General features: G+C 43.0%; 1 protein-coding gene across 6 annotated transcripts; it reads right to left on the bottom strand.

The window, feature by feature from the left end:
• Positions 1 to 268: 268 nt before the first annotated feature.
• NDE1 (nudE neurodevelopment protein 1) lies at positions 269 to 15,926 on the bottom strand. Of its 6 annotated transcripts, none has more exons than XM_083800138.1 (11): positions 15,775 to 15,910; positions 15,431 to 15,490; positions 14,915 to 15,050; positions 11,352 to 11,482; positions 10,176 to 10,329; positions 6,449 to 6,597; positions 6,000 to 6,136; positions 4,786 to 4,965; positions 3,671 to 3,762; positions 2,709 to 2,845; positions 269 to 1,590 (listed from the first exon to the last, which is right to left on the bottom strand). In XM_083800138.1, exons 4-11 carry the CDS (start codon positions 11,435 to 11,437, stop codon positions 1,497 to 1,499), a joined length of 1,029 nt encoding a protein of 342 aa, XP_083656264.1. In that variant the 5' UTR covers positions 11,438 to 11,482; positions 14,915 to 15,050; positions 15,431 to 15,490; positions 15,775 to 15,910; the 3' UTR covers positions 269 to 1,496. The 6 variants fall into 6 exon arrangements, with proteins under 6 accessions (XP_083656264.1, XP_083656266.1, XP_083656262.1 ...); XM_083800140.1 differs by having other exon boundaries at positions 15,844 to 15,883; XM_083800136.1 differs by lacking the exon at positions 14,915 to 15,050 and having other exon boundaries at positions 15,775 to 15,916.
• Between the last annotated feature and the right edge of the window lie 768 nt (positions 15,927 to 16,694).

A 16,694-nucleotide genomic window follows, 5' to 3' on the forward strand; every position in this document is an offset into this window, starting at 1 on the left:
GGATTAAAACCAGAGTTCAAAGTTTTTAGAGCACAATGCCAACTCTAGGCATTGCGTAAATCCCAAAGGCATCGTTAATTATGGCAACATTTATATTCCTTAGGGTAGGAAACCATGAGAACAAGGAAAACGTAGGAAAAATCTTTGCATATGATTCAGCAAACAACGTCTCTTCAGGCTCCATTGGTAAGAAACAGCTGAGAAGATGGTAGCCAGCATTCCTGCAAGAGCTACAATGACAACTCACAAAAAAATCAAAATGAATACCTAACATTCAAAATAAGCTTTATTCTGCTTCCCAGTTAAGCCAACTTTGTAGATGGCTTGAATAATTTGAATGATCTGTAGTTATTTCCTAATCCAGAGAAACAGATGTATCAGTTGTTTTCACATCATTAAAAGAAACAACACAATTTATGCATTTTGTCATGTAAGCTCCCCCCAATAATACAGAAGTATTTAGCCATAATTATTTTGCAATTACAAGCTTCTGTAATGTATATTAATACTGTGAATGTACATTAATACTGTGAATGAACCTGTTGCATTTTAAAAAATGCAGTGTTATTCTATAGGGAAATAAGTCAAATTTCAAGAATAATTCAGTATTCTGACATACTTGGATGTTTCGAGTTAAAAACATTGCTAAATTAGTAATAGCTGAAGGCATATATTCTCATCAAAAAACAAAAATAAAATAAATTCACAAAAACCCAAGGCACATTAATAAAGGCAGGTTTGCAAAGTAGTAAACCCCAGCTAGTAAGATGTTAGAACGAAGAACTTAATCAGGTCTCTTGCTTCCTACAACAGCTAGGTTTTATGAGCCCCATATGGTAAAACAATATCTATAGGCTAAAAGTCCCCTACCTTACGGATAGTTCTGGGATCTCCCAATTATTCTAAGCATTAGGCATTCCTCACCTTTAACCACTACCTGTTCTTAGTGGCAAATAACTGCTTACAAAACCTTACCATTCTAGAGGCAGGGTTTTGTGTAGCATGATTCTGACCAGCAAACATCCCATGAACAACTGAGCAGCTTCCCCACAGAAATACACCTGTCTCTACCTAAAACCACTCCCCTAACTCAGTTGACTGCAGCACACAGCACCCATGATAAAAACTTGACAGTCAGAATTCAATACCAAAAGCCAAAGCCTGAGGAGCTGCATAGGGAATATTGCCTGTTGGAGACAAAAGGACAATAGCTTTGACTGACTGTGTTAAAGAAACAACTTTCAAGGAGTTACTTACAGCAGCTGATATAGGAAGCAATTTAAAGTCCTGTGCTGCTAGGCAGCATTGCTTCATCACACTGCCCACAGAACTCAGCAAAGAAGCCAGATGGGTAAGGCCACGAGAGGCCCTTGCCAATTGCAGCTTCTTATTCAGTCCTCACCTACCCTTATGCTGCTAACTGATTGCTCACTGATATCTCTTTAAAACTAAAGTTTCATATATTTTTTTCCCTTTTCCAAAACCACGCAGCCTTTTCATAGCAGCATCTTGACAACACTTTGTGAAGGATGGCTTATTGGTCCTGGAATATTTGAAGGCCGTGTCCCAAACTCCAGACGTTTCACTAACCTGCAAATACAAAACACAAGTTCGTACATTTCTTGCTCAGTTTTACTAATTTTATCAGAATAACTGGTTGCTACAAGAGTACACCACTCAGCCTGAAAAGCCAGCAGATTAAAAACCACTTTGCACACTTAGTGAGCCCGTTACTTAACCAGGCTGAGTTTCCACTGTAAAACAAGGTTCTATTTCCCTCTGAGTAGTGAGAAGCTATCTTTTACAGGTGTTGGAATTTCAGTTCTAGCATTACAGCAGTAGAGGTATAGTCAGCACTTATGTAATCATGCAAACATATGGCCCTTGAGGCTTTCTCGTAGGAGCTTTAATGAGGTTTCTCTAGCAATAGCAAGTACAATATGGAACACTCCTTCCACCTGACAACTTTGGACACTGGGTAGCAGGACGAACCAGTACTCCCAGAGCAAGGGTCCAGTTGAATAGCTGCATCTGGAACTGTATTATAACCACTTGGTTTACAGGGAATCTAAAGAATATTAAGTGCAAGACTGGCAGGGCCTAAGCAGGCAACCTGCATGAAGAAAAATCAGCAAGGATACTGCATTTAAAACAAAAAGGCAACCAGTTCAAGCACCTGGAAAAATTTACAAGTTGCCTCAGGTAACTACTTTTGTCAGCTGCTCCCTGGAAACACATCTTAGCAAGCATAAAGCATTCTGATTGGGGTGATTCATTATTTGTTCCCCATCCCCCCCCCGCCGTTCTTCCATAAATGAGAATCTCAACTTTGACAAGGGAAGTCCCCACATGCCACAACATTCCTGAGGCATCACCATACAAGAACATAAAACAAACGAAATTGAGACAATAAGCAGGAGCTCCCTCTGTTGTACTTTCCTCACAGTTAAACACTGGATTTATAATAAGTCTATTAAATTTGCTTGGAATTTGTTTTTCAAAACTTGATCACAGCTAGTTTTCAGATTTCAACAGCTATTGATTACAAATTTTAAACTGATCTGAAACGTTCAATCAATCTTAAATAAACAAGTTTCCTACCTTTTGAAAACAAAACTGGCTCCACCAAACCAAAGGTTCAATAAGAAATAGAACAGTACCTGTCACAGAGTTCTCACTAAGACACAACATTGGAGAGCAGCACTAACCCTGTATCGCACAGAGGCTGGTGAGGACTCAGGCGCGTTTCAAGGACATCTCTGTTCATGTACATGGACACTGTGGTTCTGTTTGGAGACTGGTCATACACAAAGTTTCGGCAAGAGGCAAGTTTGGACTCCAAAGCCTGATGCAAACACAGGTAATGTGTCAGATATCTTTCAGAACATTGTGTTGTTTTTTTTTTTGTTTGTTTAAGTTTGCTTTAAAAATGAGTTGTCTAGTAGAAAAAAAAGATGAATTTTTACCCCAAAACCATGAGTTCTGAATTTTTGAGGTAAAGCCAGTCATCTCAAACATCCCAGGAAAACTGAATCTGTTTCTGTATGGGAGGTTTAGGACTATAAACGATTATAAAAGAACCCCTGCTGGGTTATTTTTCAACTCTATCATTTCTGCAGCTCAGCCCATCAAAAGGCATATAAATGCTTGCGCTAACACAGCACTAGGGCACAAGAGAAAAGACAAAAGGAAGTCATGGCATAACTTTCCCAGCATCAGCACTACCTGACATGTCGAACTACAGCTCAACATAGCATTAGGCCCTGCTCAAAACACTACTCGAGCCTTAATGAAAACTTTACTGGAAGCCCTCTGGACAGCAGGCACCAGCCTGCTTTCTTCTCTGCCCTTCATGGGAGTAGATGATCTCTTCATTTACTCATGTCAGCCTGTTCTTTCTGAACATATTCTTTCAGAAATTTGGAGAGGAAGAAAGGTCAGGACTCCACATGGGGGCAAGATCTCAGGAAAAACAGAGATGGGCCCTATCTTTGTATGGGGTTACTTAGAAATATACAGAGTCCAGACCAACTTCAAGGCCTTGCTTAGCTAACCCGGCAGCTGAAATAGTCTTTCCAGTCTCTTCTGGGCACTGCAGATACTTACTGCTGGCTGCAGTTTCCAACAACTCTGTCCTTCCAAGGACATTTGCTAACAAGTAATCACTCACCCCTACTTTCCGTAGCAAGTCTCCCACGATGTTAAGTGCAGATATTCTGGCAGCAGGTGTGAGAGGGGTTGCACTGTAACTGTCCTCAAAACCTGCAGAGCAGGATGAAGAATGATACATTACCCAGTATTAAAAAAAAAAGTTTTGACATAGTCATACAGAGCAAATGAAACATCAATATCTTCCTTTTACTTTTTTGTATCTGACCTCCAGATCCTTCGTGTGCATTAGAAATACAACGCACTGCCTCCCTGAGACAGCTCCAGTTACACAGGCCTAAGCTGAAGTCTCCACATACATCATGGCTTAGATTTCTAGAGACCTGTTGTACATCTTTATTGCTGCCATAGGACCAGGGGGATGCGTTCTCAGAGAGAACCATAATCTCATTTCACTAAAAACTTTTGAATCCTTTTTTATACAAGTGCAATTTCTCTCACACAAAACAGTTTCAGGTTAAGAGTACCAAAAGCTACAAACTTGATTAACACTCAGAGCTGTAATATCAAGACACCAGCACATGACCCTGCAACTCCTTGCATTTATGCACAAACACAATTACATCAATTTCTCACTTCTTAAGTAAACAGAATATGGAAGCTAATGTTGGAGGATTAGCATATTAATATAATCAGCACTCATAAAAAATAAGTAACTGATTCCATTGATCATTTAGTACAGCCAGCTAGGATGACTTGCCAGTGTGCTACTGTTCCAGAGTAGGAAGAAAACCTGTCTCAAAGAAAACCTACGCTCATAGAGAAGCCAGTTCAAGTAACAGGAGCGTAGCATTAAAGATCATGATGAAGTTTTTAAAATCCTTCTCCTAAATTAGCCCAGTGTCTCTGGAACAGTTGTGAACAAATAGCAGTCTCAACAGCTCGTCTTGTCCCTTATGGTTATCACTGGGCAATTCACATCAAATGGAGATGAATAACCTACGAATATACCCCTAGAATTGGGGTCAGTGAATGCTGAGATCACAGTAACTAGATTTAGGTGGATTTCACTGGAACACTCAACTGTAATTCTGTTTTCTCATTCCTCCTGCAGCCAGAACCTATGGTGAAAACACGGGTATCACATGGTATTTCTGTACCGGTTCCATCACGCACCTCTCCTAAATGTCACAGGGGTGGACATGTTGATGCCAGGTGCCCGGTGCACCGAGGGAGTTGAAGGCACAGATAAGGACGCTTGAACTGCAGTGTCTGTTCTTTCTGTTTCCAGTGTAGTTCGCATTGGTGTTTTGGGTTTCTCCTGTTTCTGCTGCACTGCAAGCTCTTGTCGTAGATCTATGACGGAAGCAACACAAAGTCTTTGGAATTCATATTCGCCAAGATAAAAAGCAGATGAGAGCTGTACTTCACTTTCACCAGGGGAACAAAATCCTTTATCCTTGTAATGATTACTCCAGGCACATACTCAAACTCTGGATGAACACTAAGGCTTATCTAGCATTACAGCTCAAGTTGGTTTTGTTGTGTTAGTTCAAGTTGCTATTTGGCTTTAAGTTTATACCATTTCACAAGGCTTCCCCTGAGGCAGGGAATTAACATGCATCCAAACATCACAGACCAGTACATGAAGGCTCATCAAGACTGAGGCTCTGCAACTTGGAATATCCTGGCTACATCCCAGCTCCCTACCGGGAGGAGATCCAGGTACTCCTACCTAATGCACTGTTTTCCCTCCCACTTGGGTTTCCACATCAAGGAATCCTGAGCTGAGGCTGAGTGGAAACCACACCATTATCTAACCCAGGGACAGAGTACTCCTGTCTGACAGCCTGACTATAGCTTACAGAAACCACCCAAGGGCACAGAATCGGAGCAGAGCTGGAAGTGTTTTTTCTAGCTCCATAGCTGCATGGTCTCTCTCATCTTCTTACCCAGTCACACTGACAAATCAAGAAGCTAGTTCATGGGACTATTCAAAGGTAACTGGAAGCCAGCCAGAGCCCTCCTGTTTTACAGTCCCTTTAGTGTTTCGTTAACTCCACTTTTCACAGGCCAGGGAACAACAGACACCACTGGTTACTAAAGCTGACCTTCACAGATTACAGGAAGTTAAACAGCACATTGCATCAGAGACCCATCACCACAGACTAGGAGAAGGCTGAGAACGTTAAAACAGACTCTAGCTCCTGTAAGCTACTCTGGAACAAGGTCAACAGGAGAGGAGTAGACAGTCTTGAAGCTTCACCATTTCATATTGCAGATTTAGAAGATGCAAATGTAAAAGCCAAACTCTAAGATACATGAAGAGACTGAACAGGTATGAGTCAGGAGGGGAGAAAAGCAGAGGTACGAGTAAACCGCTGTCTAACCTCTAGCTTCATCTTTCAGGCGTTGCACAGACTCCAAAAGGTTTTCCTTCTCATCCAGCTCGCTTTCCAGAAAAGCATTTCTTTCGATAGCCTGGTTTAAACGCTGTTCAAAATCTTCCAGAGACATTATAGTGGCTCTGAAAGAAAGTACACGTGTCAGACCCTTCAAGCACATACAGGAACTCCCTCTCCCAGAAGGAAAGGGAGAATCTTTTGGGTTAGGGCTGTTTTTATTTGTTTTAATTTTAGCTTGTAAGATATGAAATAGTATAGTTGGGGGATTGGACAGGGAAAAAAAATCTTATTTCCCATCTGTCACAAGCATCTTCATCACAGCCATCACCAAGTTCAGAATGGCAGTGCTAACAAGCACAACATAAATTACTCATGGCCACCATACTCACAGGACAGAACTGAGGTGGAAGAAGAAAACACAGAAGACTGCTCACCTTTTTGCTCTTTCCAAGTCGTCATTCGCTTGCTCGAGTTCTCGAATGTACTTCTGAAGTTGATCTTTAATAGCTTTTGTTTGTGCCAGGTCATCTTCCAGTGCAGAGATTTGCCTGTACCCTTCTGAATGCTGTATTTCAATCTTTTCCTAAAGAAGGAAAAAAAAAATCAAACAGCGCATCAGAGACTTGGCATTGTCTTAAAGCCTTTAAAGATAGACATAAATCCTGTGAAGTTTTCTGAGAAACGTCAGCTTACATACAGTAAAATGCCAACAAAGCCAATTGCTTACATACTTCTGGGCTGCCAGCAGACAAGAGCTCTTCCTGTAACTCCTTATCATGTGACTGTGCTGGAGAGCAAGCAGCTTCCGACCTCCACAGCCCAGAGCTGTTCCCTGCTCTCCCAGACAGTTCTCCCACGTGCTCCCCACCTGTCCTCCATTCACAAAGTTGCAAGAAACACATACTCCTACACATAGACAGCTTTTACCCCTTTTTCTGAGAAAAGGGCTTAAAACAGCAACTGTTTTGTTCACATGTGCAATGCTCTGCTCAGAACCAAGACAAGCCAGCATGCCTGGGTCCTGCCCATTGCAGGTGGGTGGCTCAACAGGCAACAGCACAGAGCTCTTGAGCTCCCCTACCACACAGCAGCCTGCAGCCTGGAAGTAAGAAGGCAGTAGCTGGAAAGACATGTCTTAGCCTCGCTGTTTTAAGGTGCAGGTGACAACCACAATGCAGAGGCCCAAGAGACAGCATCCCCTTCAACAACAGCACCCAGTAATGCCACAGAGAGGAAGGATCTACAGGACTTGCCAGGCAAGTGCACTGGCTAGTGAGATTGTCTGCAAAAAGACTGTAAGCGTGCCATTGCCTCTACGATCTGCTTCGGTGGAATGGGAAGAATACCGATGACAACCTGGAGCCAAGTGGATCTGTGCGCAACTCTGAACAAGACAGTAATTTCTGAGCCCCCAAGAGCTTTATCAACGCACAAATGAAGATGCTAAAGAAGATGAAAGAAGTCACTTATTTTCAAGTCTAAGCAAGAGTCAAGCAGAACTTATGACCCTAAACGACAATGAAAAAAAGTGTTAGTACATTTATCTACTGCTATGGAACCAGCAGGGTTCTCCACTGCCTCCGTGATTTTATTAGCCCAAAGCAGGTTCAGAGCTCTTGTTTATAAAGATTACAGGTGCAGTTATGCAACACTTCAGACATGACCCTAAAACAAACTGTCCTTTACAGCAGGTACACAAGGGTACATTTAGAAGAGGCACCAGTGGGGAGGAAGACAGCAGGAGAGATGTATGCTGGCAAAGCTATCGCCTCCATATGTGGTAAACATCATATGACAGCAAAAGCTTCACAGCCGCCATTTACTACAACACTTCACACTCCACCACCTTGCTATCAGATCACTTTGACATGCCAGAGAGTTTTTTTCTGTGAAGCTCCAAGATCACTGTGTAAGTAGCATTCCTGAAGTGCTTCTGTCTAGAATTTAACACACTTGAAGTCACTGAAAACAAATTCACATGGGGGAAATTTGAAAACCGTGGCAAGTAGCCTAGCACAGCTGATTATGTAAAGAGCTGTTTTAGCGCATGTAATGCACAGACGAGGAGGAAGGGAAGAGATACCTATTCTGAATTAATAAATTCCTGTTTGATTACAGTGTGGTGAAACATTGCCATAATTCCTGATCTCTGAAGCATACATGCATGCTGACTTCAAGAGCCTCCAAGCTCTAAGAGGCAGAGTACTTTCAGCTAGCTTTTCAAGGCTCTCTAAACAAGTCCTCCAAAACATTATTTCCATTTATTTTCAGGTAACATGAACTCTGGCTTCTGAGGGGATAGCAAGCACACTCATTAGGCTGGTAAACTCAAAGCATCAAGTTGTGTGGGCCTTACAAAGTTCACTCCCGTTAGGCTGGATGCAGATACCAAGCCTTGATGGGCCCAGTTAACACCACTATTCAATAGCTTCACAAGTTTAATGCTTTGCTCTTGAATTGATTCAAATAAAAGACTAGGATTGCAAGGTTTGAGTCTTTGTTTTCAGCCAATTGTAATAAACTATCAGCTGATCTGGCCATCAATGGAGCCTCTGTTCCTTCAGTGCAAGCTGTTACTGCAGTCTTCAAGGCTGCATGAATAGCCAATTGTTAAAGGGTTTGTTTCAAACAGAATGTTTATCTACCAAGTATCTAACAGAATAAGTTATCTACTGTGAAGATTAATTAGTTTTCCAAGATAGGTCTACTCACTGCTTTTTGAAGTTTTATGTCAGTTCCTGCTATTTTCATTCTTAACTGCCTCAGCTCATTCTTTGCCCCCTTCTCTCAGCTCTTACAGAGAAAGACAACAGTCCACGATCTTCTTAGTCAAATGCACTGCTGTTGCTTATTGAACTGCTATGGCTTCTCCCCAAACTCATCAGCTTCCGTGAGTTTGTGTGGCTACACGGGACAGAGCAGACCAACACTCCATACTACAAGCAGAGCATATAATACTGCTAAGGTGCTAATAAACAATAACAAAGATCAGTGTAAAAGAACAAATGCAATGAAATACAGCACGGAATTTTTGCTGTCCAAAAGAGAGGGGAAAAAAAATCACTAAGTTGAGGCTGGGAGACACTTATCTGGAGCTAAAGAATATTTACTTAAGACACTAATTTAGACAACAGCTGAGACAAAAAGCTCTATACACCCAGATTAATTACTTACTCAAATATCTTCACTCCCATTAGCTCATTATTGCATACAATTGAGAAGTGTAATTAAATTAATTTTTGCTTCCACAGATACTGACCTAGACCTAAAAAGAGTGTAACATTTCCTGGGTGACTATACCATCTTTAAGTAAAATGCTAACAAGACTGAGCTTCAAAAATGCACACCAACTTCAATGACAATTTTTCTTCAAGTTTAGTTTAGAAGTATTTCCTAAACTTGTCAGCGAGGACAGGGGACTAGCAGCATCTTTGAAGAGATGTATCCGCCTCATTTCAGTCTCCTACTCTAGGTAACTAACTGTTTCTTACCTTTCTCTGGCAGGAGGTTCCATCTCAAGTAAGTTAGTATCCCTTATGTTTTATAATTATGGAAATCAATGCTTGCCAACTATTTCACCCACACACACCCCAGACTAACCAAGTATAAGGAGGATAAGCTGTGTCCCCATCCTGCCCCTGATTACAGACAGAATCGGTAACAAAAATCAAGAGCGAAACTTTCATTCCTCTCAGTTCTGCGTTACTTACTAGCTGCTGCTTCCAAGTTTATCTGGAACACCAGATAACTACACACAACTACGTAAAAAGGGTTTAAAACAGCTAAGTTTTATGTAATGGAACACCACAGATGTAATGTTTGTGTTTTCATTCTTCTGCAGTATCATTTGTTTGCACAACGCTGACAGCATTACTCTTCACTCCACCGTAAACGGTTTTCTCCTGTCTCAAATCTATCCTGGAAACATAGTCACAACCTGCAAACAGGGACTCAGGAACATCACTGAGGTATCCAGTACTCTCAAAGCAGATAATAGATTGATATTTCTTCATTTTTCAAGACATTTTTTGCAGTTTGCTGTTCAATCACTTTATAATGCTAAAGACCTCTGCCCACAAGGCAAGCTGAATCAGCATACACCTGTCTCATTCACCTTCACGCCTCAGACACGTGTCTACTAAAAGCATCACCCACTCTTACCTTAACTGACTCCAGCTCCATTCGCAGGCGATTGTTTTCTGACAGAAGGTCTCTGTTTCTGGACTCTGTTTGCTGCAGCTGAGTCTCCAGTTCAGCTTCATACTCTCGACTCCCTTCTTGGAATTCACGCAGCTCCTCCTGTGTGTTCTCAGCACTAGAAGTCAATTCCAGCAGCAGAACTCATCACAACGAATCAAAACAAGCTCTTGTACACTTAAGGATGAAAAGATACTGCCACCTAACACAGAAGGCTCTATGTCCCTCTCCAACACACACTCAACAGGAAAACCCATCCATCTGCAAACGTCCCTCCCCAAACTTGGAAAGCCACCCCATAGCAAACCGGTAAATAGACAGACAAACAGGAAAAAAAAATTCCATCTGTCTTTACACTAGCAGTGACCAGGACAAATGTAGTCTCTTTAGGATGTCCATTGCCCACTCCATCTTCATATTTAACCTATTATTCAGTCTAATTTCTTATTTGGAAATTGGAACTATGCCATTTTTGATCAGCAGTAAAAGGGGAGAAAAAGTATAAGAAGGAAAAGAAAGCCTGTTCTTATATTCAAGAAAATTCTGTTGAAATAATTCTACAACAAGCTAAGTAAGCAGCACTGAAAGGTCTGGACATCTGGTCTAAGAAAGGATCCACCAATACCCACATCAAAAAGGCTGAATTATTCCACCCTCTACTGCGTTTACAGCAACACAGTGAGCTAAAGGAATGAGGAAAGCATGCCCGCTCTCAGACAAGGATCTTCTCCCATCTGCATGCTGCCAAACTAGTTTTGATCCACATATAAAAGGTGAACAGCAGAATCCTTCTGCAATGGCCTGGACCATCCCAACAAGGTCCTGCAGTGACTTACATTCATCTGCGCTGCCCACAGACCGCAGCCAGAGACTGTGCAGCACACACGTTCCCGTTCAAACCAGATCAGGGGACAAAAGCAGCGGTCCCACAGCAGCACAAATTCACTACTCAAATAAGCACAAAGCACTCTGGGCTGGTGTAGCTCACGCAGAAGCACGTGCCACTACTTTGCTCTTGCTGCCACTCGAGACAGCTGAGCTACTTTGAGTTCACCTCCCTGTGTGGGGTTATTTCTATCTTTGCATGCAGTGCTTGTGCACCATATCAAACAACTCTGAGGAACGAAACCGTTGTCTTACCACTGCTTGTATTTCATAGCCAGCTCTTTCCAGTATCTGGTTTCCTCTTCTACTGAGCTGAAGTGATGGCCTTCTGAGTCTTCCATGGTGAGTGAGCCCTCAAAGTTACAACTCCTGTTTCATTTTTTGCCCTGGAAAATTAAAGGATCAAGCATAAGAGCTAATGCAGTGAGCTAACTCCGCACACTGCTCCCCTCAGGAACTCGGCGCATGCCTGAAGACAGAACTGAAGATGAGTCTTGACAGTGGTCTGTTGGATGTAAAAAAAAAAAAAAAAGTGAAAATCTCTACTGAATAATGAAGTTCTTTTCCCCAGTTCTCCCGAGGTTGCTGCATGCCACAATCCCAACAGCAAGCATCTTCCCCACCCTCTGACTACACAGCACAGAACAACAAACCTCAAACTTGAGCTACAGCTGTGCAGATGCACACAGAACACAGGAGAGAGAGACAACACCTCAGACACCTTCAGCTCCAAAGACAGTACAATTAAGTTTGAGTTCAACAACCCTAAAGACACCCCAAAATTAAAGAGAGACTTCAAAGAGACACAGAGAAAGTACTCATGGTTGAGGTTTCCTGTGGTAACACTCCCAGAAGCGCCTAAGCTTCTTATGGACATAACCACTGGATACAAGAAAGCTTTTCCCTAAATCAAGATAGGCAAAACTACCCCCTTTTAAACCTGAAATATCAGAACCCAGATACAGCTGAGAGTCACAATGTATCTGCGTATCTTGGAGAGCTATGGGAGAAGGGAACTCCAGAAAACCCCAGGGAAGAGGCGTAAGAGCTCCACAGAGGCTCTAGTGAGAAAGCACGTGGTTGGACTAAGTGTGCAGACAAATTGCAGCAACCCAGCCAGCAATCCACACCGCCCAGCAGTCCCTGTGCCACCATAAACCCAGACACACATCCCAAACAGGAATGGCACATGAGAAAGTCACATGGAAATCAAGAACCTTAAGTTGGCGACTCCAGCTTGAAGACTTAAGCAGATGCTGCAATTAAACAAATGTCCTCTGAGCTGCATGATGCACTCTAATAGGCAGGTCGCTAGCAAATGTCACTTTATAGGAGTTAGTCTTGACACTGGAAAAACATCAGACCCAAAGCTCTGGATAACCTGCCATGTGCAGCCCTGGGTGAGGCAAGGATTCCACACAGCCATTATCAAGTTAATAAAACCCCTCAATAGAGCAAAGGCAGTAAATAAAGGTGGATTCAAACGGCCCATGGCAACAGTGTTGTCAAAACTTCTTGGGAATTCTTGGGGCTGAGGAAACACAGCCCTTCTGCCAAGTCTTAGCTCTACATGTATTACGCAGAACACTTTTGAGGTAATTCTGATAGCATCAAGGGGGAACGGGGGAAACAGCCAAATACTTCAGAAACCCTTTAGATATCAATCCTCTTGTCTGCTCTTATTTACGACGCTCAGCAAGTGCTGGAGCAGACCTGAGCAGTAAAATGTACATCCACTCCACATCTACAGAACTAAAAAAAAGTTATAATCATAAATCATCACACTCTGCTGGGCAAAACCACCTGGTTTAACCAGGTTTAACAACCAAACTTTAGTTCTTACCTCTACTATAGAGGACAGTAGCAAATACTCAAAGAAGTCTATGGATCTAAAATCCAGTTCCTATAAATCCAAGCAGTGCTGGAAAGCACAAGTCATTTTCACAGCTCAGATGATTTTCAGAAGGCTATTGAGCAAAAAACAAGTGTCTGTCACAGCTAAGTGGACTGTGCCCAAACACCTTGATGCACAGTATCAGTACCACACTCGTGGAATTTACGTTGTTGTTTAGAATGGGAGTTAGAAGGTGAGAGAAAGTTACTAATTCTAGTTTTTTAATTCTGTTTCTTGACACAGAACATCAATTAGACAAAGCTAAAATCTCTTCTTTCTAAGAAAGAAAACCTTCCAGCACAAATTCTCAAGGCTACTGCTATTTGTGCTACTTGTAAATGTTTTTAGAAGTATGCCATGGGGGTGGGGATGAGTAAGGAGTGATTTTCTAAATAGTACCCTTGCCTTTTAAAAAGAAAAGCGAGACGAAGCACAATTAACATTCTTTACCTAGGACAGTTCACTACACATCTACTCCATTTTTAAGTGAACTGAAAGTGCCTTTGAAGTTAATGAGCGTGTCTTATGTTCAAGGCACTGCAGAAACTCACCAACCCTTGCAGAACACTTGCTAAGAAGAAAATTGTGTTTTTCACAGGGACAGGACAGAGATTCAGACAAAGAAGCAATGCAGGTGCAAGAAGAAACCCAGAAGAACCAGCAACCACTACTGTGGTCAAACCACTGCCTAGAAGAGCACACCAGAGATCCTTCTGAGTCATTAATTCTCACCACTCATACAACAGGAAATTTCTGCATTTCTTTAAAAACAGAGACACCATCTAGGATACGCCTGACTTTGTTACACAAACCAAGATATACTTTAGAAGTCTCCAAAGAGGATTTCTTCTGACCAGTGCAAGCATACTAATAAATACCATACCTGTGTTCAGACAGTCAACAGAAAGAAATCCAACAAAATGAAGAAGTGCAAGATGGGTACCTGAAAGCTTTCAGACAGTCCCTGGGAACCAAAAGCTCTGCAACCAACAGACAGCTCCTGTTGGCCTGAAAGGCTTGGATATGCTTATATCTGGCCCTCACTTGTCTTTTTACGCTGCATCTTAGAAGAACTAAAAGAATGTGCTACTTCACATTTTATAAGATTGCACGGGTCACAGACAAAAGGACTTCCATTGAGTCATAAATTTTATAAAAGGTCCACAGAACCTTGATAACTTTCAGAGAAACATAAAGACGCTGCCCACAACATCTGCTAACTGCGTCTGTACAATCAAGAGATTAGGGACCCACTCAGGATGTCACCCATTAAGAACACACTGCTTCATGGTTATCATTACTAAAGAGTACTTGGTGTTTAAAGTTGACTGCTGAACTGTGAATGCCTGGAAGACTGGGGGACCTGTATTTATTCCAGAGACAACCTAGCATAGCAGAGATCCTTTCACTACCATCCCATGCCACAGGCACATAGTTTTTTGCCTTCAACATACAGACATATTAGAAGACATATTAGATTCCCTGTACACCTGCACTGTATTTTACCTCACAGCGATTTTCGAACTTACCAAAGATACAAGATACAAACTGAAGCTAAAAAGAAAAAGTCTAAGTTTCAGACAAACTGTTAAAGACGATTAGAAAAGAAGAAAAAAATCATAAAATCAAAACACATAAATTTTTCCAAAGTGACAGTAGAAAGAGTAGGGTTTGATTTCCCTCTGCGCACACACAACTACTTTGTCTACTTGATTTTTAACAGCTTGGAGCCAGCATGCAAAATGCCTTGGAAGTAATTAATAAAATCAGTTAGGAACTTTCCATTATTTAGGATCGCTGTGATATGGGAAGGGTGCACGTTTGTGCGAAAGAGGTTTTAGCAATATTTTGTTAAACACAGTAAACGTAGAAAAAACAAGTGAAAGTCACAGGCTACAGAATGCACGCGCTGACTGTCCCTTACTCGTTTTCACACACAAAGCCAGAAAAAACATCTGGCCAGACTTCCGGCGTACAAGCATCACAAGTGCTGGTCACAGACATTACAAAACCTCTACAGCATGCAGGAAGTGAAGTGTTCATGGGTGGGGAAGAGACTTCTGCAACGAGAAAAACACCACAGCATAATTGTTGCAGGAAATTATTTCATATAAGTGACAGCAAAACTGCAAGTTTCTTTTGGGAAAAACAAGAATTAAAAGTAATTATAAGTAACATTACTGAAGGAATTTTAGTTCAGGAATCAGAGTCCCAGTTCATCAAGATCACAAAGACCCCAACTTAGAGGCTGGTTTGGTCCTAGAATAAAGGACACAGAACAACCCCTGCATACCAAATACATGTGATACAAAGGAGCACTAACTCGGTGAATAGCACTGACCTATCTTTAGGGCTGTGGCTGGAGCCTAAGCACATCCTACCTTAACAAAAAAGAGAAAGGAGAAGATCGGAAAGAAACTAGGTAAAGGTGAAAGACTACCATTAGCGCTGCTGAATTATCCATGCCAGGGACGAAGCTCTTCTTTGCCACTTCCCCAAACTGTAAGAACAAACAAAAAAGCTCATTGCTCCCCAGAAGCAGCTTTCCCATCGCACGAAAAACTAAGTCTCCTTAAAACACTCCCGCAAGGCTCTCCTCACAGCGCACCGCCCTCCCTCTGTTGTTCGAGCAGCACAAAAGCAAACCGAGGGCAGAGCGGGCAGAGGCCCCCAGAGCCCGGCTCACCGCAGGCACGGACTTGGCGGGGGCCGTGCCCCCGCAGTCCGGCTGCGGGATTTCTGAGGGCAGTTCTAGGGCTCCCGGATACCCCAAGCGGTACGAACCGAGCCACAGAGCCCCGGGCGCCAAACGCAGCCGAGGGCAGGCAGCGCCCCACGTCAGGAGCCCCTCACCGCCGCCTCACGGAGCTCCCCCGGGCACGCCACTCGCTCCTCACCGCGGCCACTCCCGCTCCCGGGCTCCCATTGGCTGGAGGTCACGTGCACCGCAGGGCTCCGCCAATCGGCAGCGCCAGAGCGGGGCCCGCGGAGCGTTCGGGAACTTTTCGTTACTTTCAAACAGGGACGGGGCGGGGCCGTGTCCCCTCAGGGGCGGCCCCTCAGCCGGGGGTAAGGGGGGGTGGCAGCAGGCAGGTCTTTTCCTTTGAAATGCTCTAAAAAAGGGAAAGTTGTACTTTTAAAAAATATTTTATTATTATTATTCCAAAGGCTCCCCTGAAAGAGCCAGCAGTGAGGTGGTTCTGTAAACATCTAACACAAGCACAACATTTTTACACCGAACCCCTTTGTATGGCTGACTAACGAGACTGTCGCTGCAGCCAGCACGACTTTTATGACTGATGAGCAGTCAGCATGATGAGGACAAAGTGTGCTACCGAACACCAGCTGCCTGCACTCACCTGTCACCTCGCCGTGGCGTCACCATCCCAGAAAGCACCCTCACAAGCCTCACACCCGCAGTGGGAATGGGGCACTCACAAACAATGAGGCCAAGTTAAACCTCAGGGCACCCACAAATAGGGCCAAGTTAAACCTTGGTGCAGCCGATAAATGGTTTGTCATGCCCTTGATGCCCAGGGTCACTGTGAAGGGGCCTGAGGTATGCCCCAGGTGTGTTCCTACCCAACAGCATGCACAAACACTTGGTCATGAGGCGTGCCTGGTATTTGCTTCCTGTGTCAAAACAAAAGCACAAATTACCGCGTGCGCCTAGATACGCCAGCCCACATACATCTGCCCATATG

This window comes from Anser anser (assembly GCF_964211835.1).
Source record: "Anser anser genome assembly, chromosome: 15".
In the NCBI taxonomy this organism is placed as follows: domain Eukaryota; kingdom Metazoa; phylum Chordata; class Aves; order Anseriformes; family Anatidae; genus Anser; species Anser anser.